Source organism: Heptranchias perlo, chromosome 14 (genome assembly GCF_035084215.1).
Source record: "Heptranchias perlo isolate sHepPer1 chromosome 14, sHepPer1.hap1, whole genome shotgun sequence".
In the NCBI taxonomy this organism is placed as follows: domain Eukaryota; kingdom Metazoa; phylum Chordata; class Chondrichthyes; order Hexanchiformes; family Hexanchidae; genus Heptranchias; species Heptranchias perlo.
The window spans coordinates 22,179,120-22,199,986 of record NC_090338.1 but is presented as its reverse complement, the minus strand read 5'-3'; the positions used below and the strand labels follow the sequence as shown (position 1 = coordinate 22,199,986).

At 42.8% G+C, this 20,867-nt stretch overlaps 1 protein-coding gene across 1 annotated transcript in view; it reads right to left on the bottom strand.

Annotated features, from left to right (window-relative positions):
- tenm2a (teneurin transmembrane protein 2a) overlaps positions 1 to 20,867 on the bottom strand; it is a 1,632,827-nt gene that overhangs the window by 176,894 nt on the left and 1,435,066 nt on the right. Inside the window, exon 10 of the mRNA XM_067996099.1 lies at positions 7,864 to 8,098. Within this exon, the coding sequence (XP_067852200.1) occupies positions 7,864 to 8,098 (235 nt within the window). The remainder of the gene's footprint in view (positions 1 to 7,863; positions 8,099 to 20,867) is intronic.

The window sequence follows — 20,867 nt, the reverse complement described above, 5'->3', positions numbered from 1 at the left end:
CTAATTTCCGGTATGGTTTTGTGTCTTCTAAGATGAAGACAGATACAAAATATTTGTTTAGTGTCCCTGCCATTTCCTTATTCCCCATTTAATTTCTCCTATTTCTAACTCTAAGGGACCTGCATTTACTTTCGCTACTCTCTTCCATTTTACATACTTGTAGAAGCTCTTACAATCTGTTTTTATATTTCTTGCTAGTTTACTCTCATATTCAATTTTCTCCCTCTTTATCAATTTCTTGGTCATCCTTTGCTGATTTTTAAAACCCTCCTAAAAATCTGAAGTGGTAATCTTAAAATATTATATTTTGATTGAACTTTGGAAGTAAAACACAAATAATACATGGGATATTCCTCTGCTTTTAACTTGATTGTACTAATCAGAGGTGGGAGATTCACTATAAACCAAATAACCTAATCCAATAATTCTGTCCAATTTACATCTGTAGCTTCACTACAAATCAGCAGTAATTCCTTAATGGCAATATAAGCTGCATTCTGAATCAGATTACTGAAAGGTTCAATACATTTCTCTTTTGTTTTAAAAAACAAGAAAAACAGTTGAACTTTGGCCATTAAAGTAATCCACATCCTGCAGATAGACAGGAAAGGGGATCATATTAGTCACGCCTGACCCAAATGTAGCAGGGTCATGTTGTCAGGTTCCATACTTGAGCTATGATGTCAGTAATTGGTCTGTGTTAAAAGTACTAGTCTCCTCAGAGCAGTAATGAATTAACTGGTCTAACAGGGGTATTTCCTCAGACCTGATCCTTTAGCTGAGTCAGGCTCAATTTTGGGGTAAAAAAAATCAATATGGAAAGAATGGTGTCACATTTAGGAAACTGGATAGACCTACCAAGCAGTTTAAAAATTCTCAGTTTAAAAAAAATCTGTAAGAGCCACCAAATCTAACTTCAAAGGTATGCCAAGAATATCTTTAAGCTGTCAAAAGATGCACATGGGTATTAGATTTAGAAAGAGAAAAAAAAGAACAAAAAGGCTTTTTGGATACAGCTGAATCCTAATAAATGCATAGCTAGTTTGCCAAGAAATGTTATGCTCAGATCAGGAAGGCTTTTCGTAAATTGCAGATAAAAACTGCCAATTTGCAAATATTTGTCCCGCAGTCTGTTTGATGATTAATTCAGCAATTGAATCTAAACAAAAACAGAAACAAAAATGAACAAAAATCTGCACTTTGCTGAATTAGTAATTAAAATGTTTTCCTGTCTCTGGATTAAAACTGCCAGTGAATTGTTGTAGGACCATAAACCAGTTAACTGGTGAACATAAGTGTTACTTCAGTTATGTGCTCTACGGAAAAGGAACGAATGGGAAAGGTCTAGGGGTGATTGGAATTCTGTAAAATGGGACTGAACGGGAAGGGGTTTGGTGCACTCCAATTCTGTGCAAATGGGATTGAACTGGAAAGGTTTAATCCATTGTAATTCTGTAAATCGGGATTGACTGGCCCATTGGAATTCTTCACATACATCCGAAATAATTTTATTTGGGTTTGACACTGCAGTGGTAATATCTTTTCTTGCACATGTGTTTTCTGGTTGTGGTGTAATTAACCTTTCACAGGTTTCAAACTATACATGAGCTGCGTATCATCAACTTTTCCATGTTCGACAAGAAAAACATGTTACTATCAGGCAACTAAATTCAAAACACTTGGAGCCGATTGGTTGCTCTATTTTACTACTTAGAAGTTTCTGCTGCGACTCAATGTCTGTAGGGATGAGCTTTGAAGCAGTCGGTCAAATGGAATTGGGGCTGTTTGAATTCACTTAATTCAAGATCTATTCAAATTCTACTTGCCATTCCTGCCTGTTCTAGATAAGAGTAGCATGTAGGATTACACAAAGAGAACTAGTGCCATGAATGCAGAGAGGTTCTTTGCGTTGACATGATTTTAAGCCAAGAAACTTTTTTTAATTTAATTTTTTTTTATTTGTGAGGGTTTTAAATTTCTCCGTTTTCTCCTCTGGTATTTGTAGGCCGTGCACATCTACAGCTCGGAGGGTGGGATGATAATTTTCTCCCTGGCCTTTTTATAAAGGCCCTCTGAGCTAAATGGTTCTTCCTTTGATCTTCCCTCCCCCTGTGTAATAGCACCTAGCCTCTGCTTGGCATGGCCCCACAGCAATAAAACTTGATAGCATGGGGACTGAATTTGTGTACTACCACTGCTATGTTATTGGTGCTTCAAAGTGCTACATCCCTGTACTCCGACTTTCTTACAGCTTGATTTTAATGTTCCCACTGCGTTTAAGACTAAGTGCCTGGTTTCAATTTCAACAGGAAAAGAATGTCATTAGATAGGTTGTAACTACACAAATACATGATTAGATGATACCACGGTAAATAGTTTTCGATATGAGTCACTTTTATCCACCTGAAGATAGGCACAAGCTGGAGAAATGCGTCAAATATTTGATAAGTCAAATTTAGTAGCCTTATGTCAAAAATCACCAAGACACAATTAAGATGAAAACCAAATTGTTATATAAATATCAACACGTTTTATAATTCCTTAAGGTTGTATTTGTAATGTCACAAATACAGAGAATTTAAAATTAAAATGAGACTTAAAAAGAGGAAATATAAGAAGAGACTATAGAAACTGGGGCTCTTGTCATTAGGACAAAGAAGGTTCAGAGAAAATCTGACAGGTGTTCAAATTTATGAGCAACTTTGATAAGGTAAATCCAAACAAACTATTTCCAATCATTGGTGAGTCAGTAATTGGAAGGCATAAATTTTGGGTCATCACCAAAAGAACGAAGGGAGAGATTAGGAGAATTCCTTTTAAGCCAAGGATTTTGGGACATAGAATGCCTTCCCAGAATAGGAGGTAGAAAGCTCTTAAAAGGGAAGTGGAAAGATATCTAAAAAATAATTAAAAAGGATATGGGGAAAGGGCAGAGGAATGGGTCTCAAGAATTTAAAAGGGTATGGTGAAAGGGCAGGGGAATGAGACTAAACGGATCACCTTTTCAGGGACATGGCATATGTACAATGGCTGAATGGCCTTCAGTGCTGTAAAATTCAATGATTCTAGGTCCCATTTTATCCCAAACACCTTGGTGAAACTGATTAGGTCTTGAATTGCTTTAGATCACAATTTCATGAGTTCTGCAATTTTTATTGAGAACCCCAATTAAGGGTCAAGGCCTATCATGCAAAGCAAGGTTGAAATGTGTCAAAGCGATGTACTGGAATATATTGCCAAGACTCAATTTCAAAAGCCTGAAGATTACTCAAGGAAGAAAGACTCCAGCTAGGTAAAAGTTCTGTGGTTTTGAGGCCCAGAGAAAGAATGATTTAGAGTAGAACACATGATGATCCCTGATTTGAATACAGTGAGGCTGCAGAGAGGGGGAAGTGTTAAATATTTACAGCTTAGCAGGAACAATCTTATAATGTCATAACGTGATCTTATTAGGTTTCCATGTATAGTCAGGGACAGCAAGAAGATAACTGAACGTATTTACACTGTCACGTAACTTGAGCGATAGATCCATGGTGGTGGTGGTGGTGGTGGGGGGGGGCATTTGGGTGGTGGGATTGGGCTGAGAAAGCTGATGAGCAGGTAGGCCAAACAGGTATCAACTTATATCAGCTAAAGGGAGGGTGTATCTCAGAGAGGACCTTTATTGTAGCAACACTATTAGATACAGAATCTTTATCAATCAATGGAAGTTACATCAAACTGTAATACATAAGAGAATGTTATGTAAGTTTTATACGATTAGTCTATTGGAAAGGGAATCATAAACAACTTCTATTATATGAGGCACTGTTATATTGTGTGGGAGAAAGCCTGACTTTATCAATATTTAACTAGTAACTGGCTACAGAATGTTGATCTATTCAGCACAGACTAGATTTTATATGGAATCCATGATCATAATGGCCTCTGTTCACAGGTGATGTTTTTCTAGAAACAGCTAAATTGTGCGCGCCAAACCACTTTAAATATTCATTCCAGCGACAACATAAATCTTTTTAAAACATCCTTAAAATGAGTTGGCGTTTTCAACATTACATTAATTGTTTGCAAATCAATCTGAGTTGGCATTACCCACCTTAAAATAAAAGCCACATTGAGTGATCCCATTGTGAGTCGTTAATGGCTGAATAACAGATTGTGTTTCTTTTCGCCCATTTTCTTTTCCTGCTGTCTCTTTAGGTTGCCCCTTCCTTGATAGGCCTGTTTACAGTACTCTGCCAATGGTATGCTTTGCCCAGAGGTGCACAGGAGAGAGGCAGCCAATGACTGATCCTATAGATTCCCCTGCCACTTAGTCTAACTCTCTCTTCGGGGAAGCATTTTACCTTTGAGGTTGTCCTTCTCCTCACCCAGGATGACCAAAACTGAAATCAGGAATGTACTGTGTGGCATTTGTGGGGGAGATGAACCATTTTTCTACCCTTCCCGTAGCATAGTACACGATTGGTCCAACCAGCTGGCTAATTTTGTTTTCAGAAAGTAAAATGATGTTTCGAATGTGCTGTACAAACCAGAAAAAAAAAGCAAACAAAAAGCTAAAAAAAAGGAAGAAAACTGACCTGTTTTAAGGGATGAAGAGAAACCATTGCCTGAGAGCTGACTTCTGTCCACTGGTGGCATCAGTAAAGCACGAGAATACCTCAATTTACAAGATGGATTTTAAATGTGGCAGTGAGCGATTTATCATTTCAATTGGTTATTGCTGCACAGTCTCTCCAGAGTCTTATCTGAGGAATTCCTATGCTTACAAATGGCCACTAACACAGCAAGGCCATCCTAACAAGTGCTGAGCAGCCCCCGATGCCTGAAATGAGGATGGCGTTGGTACTTACTGGTAATGTAGTGTCATGTGGGGCTCAAATGCAACTTATTCCTTTTCCAGCAATGGAATTTATCTTATTTTCTTGCAAGTGGCAATGGTGTTCCCCAGCTGATTCTCTTTTCCTGCTGGGAAAACCAATGTGGACTGAAGCAATGCAGTGGGATGTGAATCCAAGTGATTAAAGCACAATCACTGGAAAAGCATTGTCATGAGCCCACACAACTGTGAAAGCTGCATTGCTCAATTCCCTACACCAACACTGTACAGAGATCAATCGCTGTGCCACCAAGAAACAAACTCACTGCTCCCGTTTGCAACATTTTTCTGATGTAGTTAAATCTGAACATTTAAAAAAAATAGCATGAACTTATTTTTCCAAAATATTTTGGAATTGCTTCTGAGAGGATTTCAATAGAATTCAGATGAAAAAAACTCACCAGTTTCTAAATCATTGTCCTATTTGTTCATTAATTCAACAATCCAACATGAAAAAAAAGAGAAGTAATATAACGGGATCAGATTTCCAAAATGTAGAATCATAGAAAATTTACGGTACGGAAGGAGGCCATTCGGCCCATTGTGTCCACGCCGGCTGAGAAACGAGCCACCCAGCCTAATCCCACTTTCTCACATTTGGTCCGTAGCCTTGCAGGTCACGGCTCTTCAGGTGCACATCCAGGTATTTTTTAAATGAGTTGAGGGTTTCTGCCTCTACCACCCTCTCAGGCAATGAATTCCAGAACACCACCACCCTCTAGGTGAAATTTTTTTCCTCATTTCTGCTTTAATCCTTCTATCAATCACTTTAAATCTATGCCCCCTGGTTATTGACCCCTCCGCTAAGGGAAATAGGTCCTTCCTATCCACTCTATCTAGGCCCCTCATAATTTTGTGCACCTTAACCAAATCACCCTCAGCCTATCCAATCTGTCATCATAGCAAAAATTCTTCAGTCCTGGCAACATCCTCGTAAATCTCCTCTGCACCCTCTCGAGTGCAATTACATCCTTCCCGTAATGTGGTGACCAGAACTGTGTGCAGTACTCAAGCTGTGGCCTAACTAGTGTTTTATACAGTTCCAGCATAACATCCCTGCTTTTATATTCTATGCCTCGGCTAATAAAGGAAAGCATTCCATATGCCTTTTTAACCACCTTATCTATCTGTCCTGCTACCTTCAGGGATCTGTGGACATCCACTCCAAGGTCCCTCACTTCCTCTACACCTCTCAGTATCCTCCCATTTATTGTGTACTCCCTTGCCTTGTTTGCTACCCCCAAATGCATTACCTCACACTTCTCTGGATTGAACTCCATTTGCCACTTTTCTGCCCACCTGACCAGTGCATTGATATCTTCCTGCAGTCTACAGCTTTCCTCTTCACTATCAACCACATGGCTTATTTTTGTGTCATCCGCAAAATTCTTTATCATGCCTCCTACGTTTAAGTCCAAATAGTTAATGTATACCACAAAAAGCATAGGACCTAGTACCGAGCCCAGCGGCACCCCACTGGAAACATCCTTCTAGTCGCAAAAATACCTGTTGACCATTACCCTTTGCTTCCTGCTACTGAGCCAATTTTGGATCCAATTTGCCACATTCCCTTGGATCTTATGTGCCTTTACTTTTTTGACCAATCGGCCATGTGGCACCTTGTCAAAAGCCTTGCTAAAATCCATGTAGACTACATCAATTGCGCTACCCTCATCGATCCTCCTAGTCACCTCCTCAAAAAATTCAATCGAGTTAGTCAGACATGAACTCCTGTTAAAAAATCCACGCTTACTGTCCTTGATTAGTTCATGCCTTTCTAAGTGACAGTTTATCCTGTCCCTCAGAATTGATTCCAATAATTTGTCCACCACCGAGGTTAGGCTGACTGGCTTGTAATTACTTGGTCTATCCTTCACTCCCTTTTTAAACAACGGTACAATGCTGGCAGTCCTCCAATCCTCCGGCACTACGCCTGTATCCAGTGAAGTTTGGAAAATGATTATTAAAGCCTCAGCTATTTCCTCCCTGGTTTCTTTTAACAGCCTGGGATACATTTCATCCGACTCTGGTGATTTATCCACTTTCAAAGATGCTAATCCCCTTAATACTTCCTCTCTCACTATGTTTATCCCATCCAATATTTCACACTCCTCCTCCTTAACTGCACTGCTATCTCCAGGAATACTTCTCAACTTCTAAACCAGCCAAACACAGATATAGCACAGATAAATCACACACTTGCTTCTGACTGTTCGTACCACCGATCAGTCATTCAAGCTGATATTGAGGTCCAATTTGAAATATCTCACCTTGCGTGCAGCCCAACAACAACATGCAGTATAAAATGGACAGGTACAACCTTCGCAAAGACACCCGGAAGAGATGATCTTACACTTGTGAGGGTGGACATGGCAGCAGTATAAAAGCACCTAGTGCAAAGCCTCACCAAAAAAGCTAGAAACAAACTCTGGTGGTCCATTAAAAATCAAAGTGCTGATGGGAGGCCAGGGAGCAGCACTCTAGGCATGTGTCTGAGTACAGTTGCAGGAGGTTCTGCCTCCTGAAGTTCTCGATGGAGTGTTGAGCCACGCAACATGTTGTTCCCTTCTATCACGAGAAAAACTGAGCTGAAAATTGACTGTACTCCTGAGCGCAGATGAGATAAATGTTATATTAACCACTAGCAATGGGTTATCCTGGACAATCTGGCACACTTAAGTGGGATGTCTTTTGGTGAAAATTAGCAGCAGTGTGGGTTGATTGCCTTCAGTGTACTAACTATTAAACACATACTGGCCTATGATTAAAAAAAAATTAGAATAAACTGAGAAAGTAAGCTCACTCCCCACAGGGCAAGTTCCTGACCTGAATCAGGAGACAGTCAGAAGAAGACATAGCATAGCTAGAGGTGTACCAGTGTTTTGGCAAAATGGCTTGGATAACAGATTGAGAAGTTATCAGGTGCAATAAAATCCAACAAGCCTGACCAATATAAGATAAGAATAAACTTTCTTTTATAGTACCTCGTCTCTAGTGGCACGTTGCTGTTCAGAACCCAGCTGTCTTGCAGCTGAACAGACTCCGGTGTGGTAGGCAGCTCGTTGGGTGCAGCGGAAGGGGCATGAATCTGGTTCCTTCTGTTCGTCAAAGAGTTTCTGTTGAGGGAATTGGCAGATGAGTGGTGGTGCGAGAGCGTCTGGTTGTGAGGTGGTGGAAGAGGAGGCCGGAGAGTGGACTGGCTGTGATGGTTTGGAGGACCTGCAGAGAAGGGAAGAAAACAATCATAGAAATGCTGCTATACACTGTTTCCTCACAAAGTTAACTGGGCAAGTTAAAAAAAAACAACTTTTATAAATCTATTGACACTTATTCCAATGGGGAAAATGCCATCTAATTATCACATGTTTCACATATCTTGCTATTAACTATTTACATATATACTGAAATCTTGTTCCCCTGTAATTCAGTCAAATAAAGCTGCACAGCATTGCAGTACAAGACATGCAATCACAGCCCTGCTGTGTTCATCCATTTTTTTTCCACGTCTGGGAACTTGCCGTTCAACTCCGCTACATTGGTTCTTTTTTCAATGCTAAGCATTTATCTTTTTATCTATATCATAAATAATAGCCTAATTAGGAGTTTGTTTCAAGGCAGCTTCATATCTCGTGGGTTCAGATGACGTTGATAAACTGCTTGAGCTTCGCTCCTGTGGTTTATGCCATCGTCAGAACCCCTTCATGTGTTACTGACTTGTAACAAACTCCTTGCTGTCTTTTATCCTCCAAGTAAATGTTTGCCACCAATAGATATTTGCAGGAGCTCCAGTTGAAATTTCTTTAGCAGTTAATTTTACACCATGGAAATCTGAAGAGTACTCAGATTAAATTGTGTGGACTGCACAGAGTGAAGTAACAATTGGGTTAATGAGGAGACCTGCTTGTTCTTAACAAGCTGAGATAGAAGTCAGTGTAATAAGCAGATTCTGAAGAAAATATAACAAGGAGAATATAGTGAACATTTTGAATAGTTTTAATTACAGAAGCATATTTGCTCTCAGTGCTGCTCTTAACACCAAAAGACCAGTACAGAATAAGAAATATTACCCATTGGTACCAGATAGCATTGTTTCTGTATACTGGTACAGAGCATATTATTGCTTTACCACTGATAATATTGTTGCTATAAACCTATAGAGAATATATAGTGTATCATAGTAGGTACGGCACAGGAAGAGGCCATTCGGCCCATCGTGCCTGTGCCAGCTCTTTGAAAGAGCAATCCAATTCGTCCCATTCCCCTGCTCTTTCCCCATAGCCCAGTACATTTTCTCCCTTCAAGTATTTATTCAATTCCCTTTAGAAAGTTACTATTGAATCTGCTTCCACCGCCCTTTCAGACAGTGCCGATCACTTTAAATCTGTGGTTGATGGCGACGGACCCTTCTGCCACTGGAAACAGTTTCTCCTTATTTACTCTGTCAAAACCCTTCATGATTTTGAACACCTCTATCAAATCTCCCTGTAACCTTCTCTGTTCTAAGGAGAACAAACCCAGCTTCTCCAATCTCTCCGCATAACTGAAGTCCCTCATCCCTGGCACCATTCTAGTAAATCTCTTCTGCACCCTCTCCAAGGCCTTCACATCCTTCCTAAAGTGTGGTGCCCAGAATTGAACACAATACTCCAGCTGAGGCCTAATCAGTGTTTAAAAAGGTTTAGCATAACTACCTTGCTTTTGTACGCTATGTCTCTATTAATAAAACCCAGGATCCCAAATGCTTTTTTCAACAGCCTTCTCAACTTGTCCTGACACCTTCAAAGATTTGTGTATGTGCACCCCAGGTTTCTCTGTTCCTGCACCCCCTTTAAAGCTTTACCATTTAGTTTATACTGCCTCTCATCATTCTTCCTACTAAAATGTATCACTTCACACTCTTCTGCATTAATTTCATCTGTCATGTGTCTGCCCATTTCACCAGTCTGTGTCCTTTTGAAACCTGTTACTACCCTCCACATCGTTTAATACATTTCTGAGTTTCGTGTCATCTACAAACTTTGAAATTATACCCTCTATACCCAAGTTCAGATCATTAATATATATCAAGAACAGCAGTGGTCCTAATACTGACCCCTGGGGAACACCATTGTATCCTTCTCTCCAGTCTGAAAAACAACTTTTCACCACTACTCACTGATTTGTGTGACTGAGCCAATTTTGTATCCATTCTGCCACTGTCCATTTAATCCCATGGGCTTTAATTTTGCTAACAATTCTCTTATGTGGTACTTTATCAAATATCTTTTGAAAGTCCATATACTCAACATCAACCGCACTACCCTCATCAACCTTCTCCATTACTTCATCAAAGAACTCATAAATATTAATCATGAAGTGGAATTCTGTTCATCTGAATTGTCAAGTTACAGGAAAATATTTGTACATTTGATAGTGTCTCTCAGTATTTGAGGTGGCATCCTTTCTTGTCCTACAAGTATCTAATGTGCACAGCAGGAATTTTATAGTTAGGTTGATGGGCTAGCAGTTATGTTTACTGATTGAATTGACTTGGGGAAGAGGGAATGGATTATAGCTTTTTCTTCAAATTAGATTTTCTCTTACTTCTAAAGGGCCATTTTGTTTTAGGCAAGCATTGCAAGAGCTATTTTGAAGTGGCAAAATGTACTGCTAGGCTCTAATTGACTTCTTTCCTCTGGAAATTTTGTGAAGGTTCTCATGTAAAAACTGCAGGATCCAGATCACAGCCACTTGTAATTGTCAACCATGGTATAAGTTGTACTTATAATAAATAACATAAGCAAAATATAACACAACCAAAATTTCTATAGGCCTTACGATGACACTTTTATGCACCACTGAGCTTTGCGATCTGTGACATGTTTCAAATCCCACAGGATGTTTTATTTAACTGAAGCAGTTCACACAGGGTGAAACAATTGAGCCCACTGGCATTTTTGTCATTATGGGTACAAGTCCCAGCAGATGCCAACATGCCACCTCAAACATGATGAGCTTTGCTAGTTTTAGGCTGGCATATTGGAGAGGCAATATAGAGGAAGTGTGCTTTGTACCTGAGCTGGAATTACTTGATGGCATTGATGAGGGAAAGAGGATGGGGGAATGAGGATGGGGAAAAATGCCCTCCCCCACCCCGTCCTCAGATTCCCAGCATTATTGTTCTTCACCTATTTACAAAAGGGAGGTAGAGAAAGAGAAAGATGGAGAGAACACAAGACATACAATCTGAACAAGGAAATAGCTAACAACACAAAAATGAGAGAAAAAAATGAAACAAATCAAATGTTTATCAAAAGTCTAAGTATTTCAAAATCTAGGCCCTAAATCAATATCTCAGCTCGGAACAGGTTCTTGTGGCTAGAATCTTTCACAGGGCAGGATCACTTGACTGATTTGATGGGTGTTAGAGCCAGACACAAGCGCAGGAAATAATAAAAATAACAATTCATGCATTGCATTCTTTAAATGGCTATATTTTTTTTTTAAAAGAAAGATCAAGCTGATAAACCTACCAAAGATATTTCAGGAATTGTAGTTCGGATGCACAATAACACAAACGGTGCACTCAGCATGCAACATCAAACGACATGGAATCAATCTCTGCTTCTTTTCTGCTGTTTCTGATGGCTCCATCTTGCTTATATGCAACACTTGGCAGCCACTCAAAGTGGTCAACGGTAGATAATTCAAAAAATACACTGAAAATGTCTTATCTGCTGTGAAACCCTTCAACCTCCATCTCCATAAAACAAATTTTATTTGAAAGGATTTTTTTTCAGTTTAATGAATTCAAATTGCTTTCCCACTGCACTCAATAGATCTCAGACACCTAGAGTAAACAAATTCTTTTAAAATTCCAGGTACGCAAGGCATTGAACAATTCAGTCGTTCTAAGCTCATGGCTAAGTGGTTGGCAAATGATGATTGTTTGGCAATCAAGTGGCTTTTTAAAAAAAAAATTGCATTAGATATGGTTGCTATATCACAAGAGTTTTATCGCAATCACGTTTCGCTGGACTTGCAGGAGATAAAGAAAGAAAAAACTTGCATTTCTTTCACGTCTTCAGAATGTCCCAAAGTGCTTCACAGGCAATGAATTACTTTCACAGTGCACTCAATTTTGTTATGTAGGCTGCCAATTTATGCACAGCAAGGTTGCACATACACAATGAGATTTTTGACCAGTTAACTTATTTTGGTGAAGAGAACTTCCTGCTCTTCATATAATGACACAGAATTGTTTACATATACCTGAATAGGTAGATGGGGCCTCAGTATAACATCTCATCCAGAAGATGGCACCTCTGACAATGCAACATTCCCTCAGTATTGCACTGAAGCGTCAGCCGAGATTCTGTACTTAAGTCCTGGAGTTGGGACTTGAACCCACAACCTTTTGGCTTAGAGGTGAGAGTGCTAGCGATGTGAGCCAAAATGACACTGAGATGCTAAATATTAGTAACTGTCATTGTTACTAATGACTGCTATAGTATTTTGCGGGGGGAGGGAAGACAGATTGATATTTAGATCTTTCATCTCTGACAGTTGTAAAATAACATTATACAAGAGAAAGATTATGCGCCAGTTAGAATTCTATCCTCCTTTGGGATAAATTCAGTCCAGACAGATATGATTAGTCTGTCCTTGCTCTTTTGGCCAGATGTATGTGACATAAGTTTGTGTAGCCTTAACCCAATTCTGAAAAGGCCATAGGTTGACATTACACAACTGCCTGGCAGGGAATTATTAGTCCCACTCAGTGAAACCATAAAGCCTTACACTTGGTGTAAGAAATCAAAATGTTACATAGGTGTCATTCAGAGATTAATGCACTTTGTAGTGGGGTGCAAGATTATGGGGCATGTTTAAACACAAGAACAGCTGTCTCTAAAGCTTTTGTGCACTACGAAACTAATGTCACTTTGACATTCCCGCTGTCACCACACTGCACACACTACAGAAGATTGCACAATATCACGACACGTCATATCACATCAGGCCTTCAAGGCCTACCAATATTGAAGCAGTTTTCTAGTATTTTTAAACAGTTTTTTCAGTTTATACCCATGGGTACCCATTGGATATCTATCTAGAGGTCAGACCCGCCATCGTAATGCACTAGTCACTGCAGTATTCAGTAGAATCCATCCACTGGATAATATTGCATCTGACAGTGCCTATCGTGCAGCCTCCATGTGTCCATCCACTGAGAGAATCGCTGCTGGTTCTAAGCAATTTCTGTTTAGCAAATTATTTGCTTGATAGTGAATTTAATTAATTGATCAGAAATCAGTGTAAAATATTAGTGAACCTTTTCTATGCCACAGTTTCTTATGTAACTTTTAATTGTACTTGGATATTTGCAAAAATGTGAATGAATGGTTTGATGCTGTTATTTTAATTTGCAGCATTCTGGTGGAATGTACAAATGATATAATTTGTAGAGAAGGTAATAACTTGAGAATTTACTGAGCCCAACAGTGTTCAGAGTTATGGTCATTAACCCAGGGTGCTTTGGGAATTGTGATTTTTCGATTGCCCGTTTCTTGGAGCCAGTAGTGCCTCCTTGCCAATTCCCTGAGGAAATTATCAGCACTCACTAATTGCTTTTTGTTGTTCTCATTTTTTTTGAGGTAATTGTTTTGTGCTCATCACAGTGAGAGAAGGTGCTAAATCGTTCAATTTAAAATGATCATCCTTGTGTTTAATTCCCTTCATGACCTCACCCTTGCCTATCTCTGTAACCTCCTCCAGCCTGACAAACTACCCGTCCTCCCCCATTCTCTGTTCCTCCTTCTCAGGCCTTTTGTGCATCTCTCTTCCTGCCCCAATATTGATGTGGAGATGCCGGTGATGGACTGGGGTTGACAATTGTAAACAATTTTACAACACCAAGTTATAGTCCAGCAATTTTATTTTAAATTCACAAGCTTTCGGAGATTTTCTCCTTCCTCAGGCAAATGTTTCAAGAGCTCCTTGAAGCCTACGCATTTATACATATTGAACAATACATGGTGTTTACAGACTGCCCCTGCAACTGCCCGTTGCCAAGGCAATCACCGTGTTCAGACAGAGAGGTGTCACCTGCAGAACCCCCGAATACACATTCAACAAAAAAACAAACAGGGAAAAAAAAGAGAAAAAAAACACAGAGAGAGGCAGAAACATCCGGAAGGCAGAGAGAGCCAGCAAATGACCCATTATATTAAAAACAGATAACATTTGTTCGCTGGTGGGGTAACGTGTAGCGTGACATGAACCCAAGATCCCGGTTGAGGCCGTCCTCATGGGGAACACTTCAGCAGTCATGGACATTCATCCACCGACCTTCGGGTAAGCGTACTCCAAGGCGGCCTTCGAGACACACGACAACGCAAAATCGTCGAGCAGAAATTGATAGCCAAGTTCCGCACCCATGAGGACGGCCTCAACCGGGATCTTGGGTTCATGTCACGCTACACGTTACCCCACCAGCGAACAAATGTTATCTGTTTTTAATATAATGGGTCATTTGCTGGCTCTCTCTGCCTTCCGGATGTTTCTGCCTCTCTCTGTGTTTTTTTTCTCTTTTTTTTCCCTGTTTGTTTTTTTGTTGAATGTGTATTCGGGGGTTCTGCAGGTGACACCTCTCTGTCTGAACACGGTGATTGCCTTGGCAACGGGCAGTTGCAGGGGCAGTCTGTAAACACCATGTATTGTTCAATATGTATAAATGCGTAGGCTTCAAGGAGCTCTTGAAACATTTGCCTGAGGAAGGAGAAAATCTCCGAAAGCTTGTGAATTTAAAATAAAATTGCTGGACTATAACTTGGTGTTGTAAAATTGTTTACAATTGCCCCAATATTGGTAGTTGTGCCCTTCAGCCACCGAGCCCCGACAGTCTGGAATTCCCTCCTTCAGCCCCTCCATCTCTCAAACTCCCTCTCATCCTTCAAGACCCTCCTTAAAACTCATTTCTTTAACTAAGCTTTTAATCAACCCTCCTAATATCTCCTTTGGCTCGGCATCCATTTATTTCTGAATAGGCTTTTATGAAATTCCTTGGGAAGTTTTTCTACATTAAAGTTGCAAAAGAAATTCAAGTTGTTGCCTCAAATAGAATGCTTTTCTGTTTTGGAAACCCAGTATCAGCATGATACACTTTCAGGCCTGAGAATAAAGCCCTTCTGCTCTTCCCAACAAAAGGGTAGAAAATGGGCTCATTTGCACAAGCAGCACACGCCCGATCTTCGCCGGCTGCAACAGCTAAGTTTTGGAGGGTGTGGGGGGAGGGGAGGACAGTGGAAAAGGGGCCAATCATGGACAGCTGCAACTGTCATGAGTTTAATAAAAACTTCAAACTTACCTTTTCGATGTCAGCCACGAGCGTGGCTAGGTTACATCAATGCCTGGAAAACCTGAGTGGAGCAGTCCTGATGCTTGCTCCACTCACGGCAGTCCACGGCGTCAGACCTTTCATTAGCATGTGCAAGGGTCCTAACAGCCACTAGGGGCAGTCGCCACATAAGCCTGAAAATCGGCCAATGCCAACATTGTGTCGGACATATTTCAGGCGTCCTTGGGTGCATAGCATGGGCCTACGAAATTGGTTATTCTTTCCCCATATTTTCCATCCAGAAAACAGGCACAATGTGCCTTAACGCAATTGTGGAAGAGCACCTTCTGCTGTGCCAGTTTGCATTTTTCAACGTCCCACAATAAATACCCAGGTTGAGATTGCCAATTAGTGCTTAAAAGTGGGCAGTTTTATGATGAGGTATCTGATTGCGAGATACTGGGTTGAGACTTGGGGAGCCGGGGATGGGAGGGTGGTGGGAAAGAGAAAGAAAATTCCTCTTTCCCTTCTTTTTGACTCCCCAGGACTTCCCACGTCAAGAAGACAGACGATCTGGTCTCAGGCCTCTGCCAACATTACAATTACTGCTTGGAGGTACATCTGAATGCCCTCTACATGACTTGCTATTGGGTTTTCTCCTCTTTCCTCTCTTTTGCAGGGCGAAATAGAGAAGGAAGTGCATGGCTTTTACTCACTGCAACTCCACAACTGCATAGCTAAGAAAGGGAACTCCCACGTGGGAGATTAAGGACGCCAAACCTGTATCGTAACATCCCATGACTCAATGTGTTGGCACCACCGTCATCTTTTTGTCAACAGAATTTTTATGCCCTGATATGATAGACTGGTTTATGTACGTGGCGCGATCAAGGAAATGCTGAAGAGCCTCCCTGCAGTCATCACTCTAGCTATTGACTCACTTGACATTTCGAAAGCCCGAGTATATGATAAGTTAGATGACAATAGAAAAAAAAATCACAATAAAAGAAGTAAATTAGAAAAAAAAGCCACAGCATCAAGATTATTATTATCGACGGCAACAGCACTATCAATGATCGTAATGTTTGTGTGGGTTAAATGGCATAAAGTGAAGTGGGAACCATGTCAGAGAAGATAAATGAATTGACACAGATTAAAACAAATCACAAAATATCACCAGTGGGTGTACTGTCCGCTGCTTGAAAATAATGGAACAGAAGGCATAAATGTCAATTTCAAATGATGAATATGATTTTAATTTTTTTTTTAAATCACAAGAACCCATGAAATAAAACAGCAAAAAGGGCATATTTTCAGAAGCATAATCTATCCATTTTTGAAAAGGCAGATGTCCAGATTTATTTTGGCAGTGGTGGTGGGGGAAGAGATTTAAGAAGTTCATTTCTAGAGAGCAAATGCTGGAATTCTCTTTGGCACCATTCCCTAATGTATAGTTTCTGCCCATGGGTCCAACCGCGCTAGATAAGAATTTTCAGGAATGCAAAACCCCATTATGCCCAATAATCCTCTCCCCTTTTTGGTGGATCAACACATATTATTTTTGGCTTTTTAGTACTTTATCTGTTTTCATGTTTAACAAGGAGAATTCCAGGAATGGGGAACCCTGGTAGATTGCCCCCCTTCCTAGCTTGGCAATACTAAAACAGATTACAGCTCACTTCTTGTCTCAACTGCTAAAATCTGCCCAGGATTGAACCTGGAACCTTCCTGGTTCCTACAGCTCATCATTAGTCCACTTGCTAAATCAGGCATTTTCAGACTTTTTCTCAAACCACATTTTTAAATTATGATTTTTGTCTCCACAATTAATGCATTGAAACATCCGACTCGTCTTTCCCATCTTTAAGTTAATGGGAAGGATGTGGGTATCGATCAGCTTCACATTAGCTTCATGCTTTGGTTATAAAAAAAACAAAATTAAGCTTTAGATGTTTGGAAAGTATTAGCTCTAATTTGGAGCAGAATCTCAAATCCTACATTTTCAACTCACAGTGGATATATATTTGGAGATGGGCCAATAAATGCTAAGGAGAAATCTGCAGCAGAACAATTCAGTTGAGAGCGTTATAGTGTTGCTACTGGACCTCCTCCAAGTTTCGTTGAGCTGGATTTTCCCAAGACACTTAGTGCTGAAGACTTGGGAAAGAATCTGGTTTGTTGTTGTATTGGACTGTCATCAAACTTCTAAAGCCTTTTATGTAAATTGATTCTTGCATCTGATCCCTGAATTTTTAACCTTCTGAACTCAATAATGAGCAACAATACCTAAACTGAATTTAGACCCCAATCACAGTTTAATTTGAAGGAACAAGATACAGTCAAGCTTTTCTTTTGGATTTCTTGAGGAGTATTATCTAACTGACAAGTGTATTCACTCAATTTATCAAAGACATTGAGAGGTCTTGTCAGGAAAGCCCTAAAGAGACTGCAAATGGCTTACATGGTTAGATGTAATAACTCTGCTCTTGCAAATTAAAAATATTTCTTCCTCATCGAAAGTGGAGTTTAGTTACTTCTTTCTTTCTCTCCCCCCATCTCCAGATTACACAACGGAATGGCAGGATGTGCGTTTACATCTGGGGTTCGCCACTAGTCAGTTCCTGACCTCGGTCATGCCTTCAAGGAGCAATCAGGTGAGTAGAAGAACAGCTCCTCCCAAACAAAAGAGGCAAACAAGCAAACTACAATACAAGTCACTCTGGGGCTGCTCTTTCACAGTGCCAGATGGTACAGGATGGTATTGGGAGCTCTCCCCATCACTTCAGGTGGGGAGGTTCAGTAGAGAGGAATGATTGGCTTCAAACTTAGTAGCAAATTATGTATCATTTTGTGCTTTGGGAACTGTAGTGTTTAATGTTATACATTAGGTAATTATATATGTATGCAGCAGACAAAGCCAAGTTCGGAAGTTAATGCTATAATTTATTCTGTATTTTTCTGGCTGACAGGTAGAGGATTAACAGGTGAGCTGCTGAATGGAAAAATCTGAATAGGAATAAAGAAAGAGTTCTTGTCGCAGGAGTGATTTCTCTTCAATATTATTTGAATACACAGTATGGGTTGAAACTGCACAAACTCATTTCACTTTGAACCCTTGTAGCCAGCAGAAAGAGTGAGGATTTGCATCTTATCAGCTTGATACTGGATTCAGACCAAGGTCCCAGAGGTGAAAGGACAGCATTCTGTCTGAATATGTCACCTAGTCACCTCTTCCATGTATGGTGCATATCTCGTTCCTCATATCCTAATTCTACAGCCAACTGAATATAACCATACAACACACAATACATAAAACTCCCTCAGTTTAGTAGTGCAGAATTATATGTTTGTCTCCCTCACAACATAGAAAAGGCCATGGGCTCAATTTTGAAATGGTGGCGGGATGGCAGTGGGGTTGAAGGTGCGTGTGGCAAACCCGAATAAAAAAAAACATATCTTTTCTGACGTGATTGCGATGGAATTGATGGTGATTAAAGTTGTTTCCGGGTTTCGTGCTCAGCAGCCAGTCTGATTGACGGGCTGGCTGCCGACAGGAGCTGCAAAGTCGAGGCGGGGGTGGGGGGGAAGAGAAAGAGAGAGGGAGAGAGATGTCATCCGGTGCTGGAACAGAGAGTGGAGGGCGCTGAAGATTTGGGGGGGAGAGGGAGATCGGAGGGGGAGAGGGAGATTGGAGGGGGGGGAGAGGAAGAGATCGGGGGAGAGGAAGGGGGAGATTGGGGGGAGAGGAAGGGGGAGATCGGGGGGGGGGAGAGGGAGGGAGAGATGGAGGGGGAGATCAAGGGGGGAGAGGGAGGGGGAGATCGGGGGGGGAGAGGGAGGGGGAGATCGGGGGGGGAGAGGGAGGGGGAGATGGAGGGGGAAATCGGGGGGGGAGAGGGAGGGGGAGATCGGGGGGGAGAGGGAGGGGAGAGGGAGGGGGAGATCGGGGGGGGGAGAGGGAGGGGGAGATCGGGGGGGGAGGGGGGAGGGGGGAGATCGGGGGGGAGAGGGAGGGGGAGATCGGGGGGGGGGAGAGGGAGGGGGAGATCGGGGGGGGGAGAGGGAGGGGGAGATCGGGGGGGGAGAGGGAGGGGGTGATCGGGGGGGAGAGGGTGGGGGAGGGGGAGATCGTGGGGGGAGAGGGAGGGGGAGATCGGGTGGGGGAGGGGGGGAGATCGGGGGGGGGAGAGGCAGGGGGAGATCGGGGGGGTAGAGGGAGGGCGAGATCGGGGGGGGGGGGAGAGGGAGGGCGAGATCGGGGGGGGAGAGGGAGGGGGAGATCGGGGGGGGGGAGAGTGAGGGCGAGATCGGGGGGGGAGAGGGAGGGCGAGATCGGGGGGGAGAGGGAGGGCGAGATCGGGGGGGGGAGAGTGAGGGCGAGATCGGGGGGGGAGAGGGAGGAGGAGATCGGGTGGGAGAGGGAGGGGGGAGATCGGGGGGGAGAGGGGGGAGATCGGGGGGAGAGGGAGGGGGAGATCGGGGGGGGGGGGAGAGTGAGGGCGAGATCGGGGGGGGAGAGGGAGGAGGAGATCGGGTGGGAGAGGGAGGGGGGAGATCGGGGGGGAGAGGGGGGAGATCGGGGGGAGAGGGAGGGGGAGATCGGGGGGTGGGGAGAGGGAGGGGGAGATCGGGGGGTGGGGAGAGGGAGGGGGAGATTGGGGGGGGGGAGAGGGGATCGGGGGGGGGAGAGGGAGGGGGAGATCGGGGTGGGGTAAAGGGAGGGGGAGATCGGGGGGGAGAGGGAGGGGGAGATCGGGGGGAGAGGGAGGGGGAGATCGGGGTGGGGGAGGGAGAGATCGGGGGTGGAGGGAGAGATCGGGGTGGGGAGGGAGGGAGATCGGGGGGGGAGAGGGGGAGATCAGGGGGGGGGAGATGGAGATCAGGGGGGGAGATGGACATCTCGGGGGGGAAATAGAGACTGGGGGGGGAAGAGGGAGATCGGGGGTGGGTGGTGAGAGGGAGATCAGGGGGGAGTGGGAGATCGGGGGGGGGTGGGGGGGGGGGGAGAGTGTGATTGGGGGGGCGGAGTGGGAGATCGGGGGGGGGAGGGAAAGAGAGAGATCGGGAGGGGGGCCTAGAGGGAATCGGAGAGGGAGACATCAGGGGGGATAGGGGAATATCAGAGAGGGGTCAACGGACATCGGAACAAGGGGACGCAGATGACATTGGTGGAAAGGTAGGTTTATTTTGTTTTTTTAACTTTGTGCAATTTTTAAAAATTTAATTGATTTTGTTTATTTTTGCCTGATCCGGCCCTTCACGCCTGGTTTCATCAGGTGTGAATCAGAAGCCGTGGGAAAGCCGCCCAGGTAAGTTTAAAATCAGTTTAACTATCTACTATGTCAGAAATAAAGTGCCTTCAGTAACTCAATGAGGTACACTTGGTTCTTTAACTATCATCCCACTGGCTTTAATTGCCGGCGGGACTTCCACATTCGGGAAGCGCGGGCACACACAGGTGCGTCTGTGGGAAACCCGGAAGTCGGCGGGTTGGAGCCGGCTTCCTCACCCGCACGGGATTTTGCTGATTTTCGCAGCCCCCCGCCCCCAACGCACCGGCAATTTGATTTGAAAATCGGGGCCCATATCATTTAAACAAAGGAAAAGGGCATGCTGAAATATGGTTCCAAAATGAACCGCTTTAAATTTTGTGAATCCTATCTCTGGCTTAAA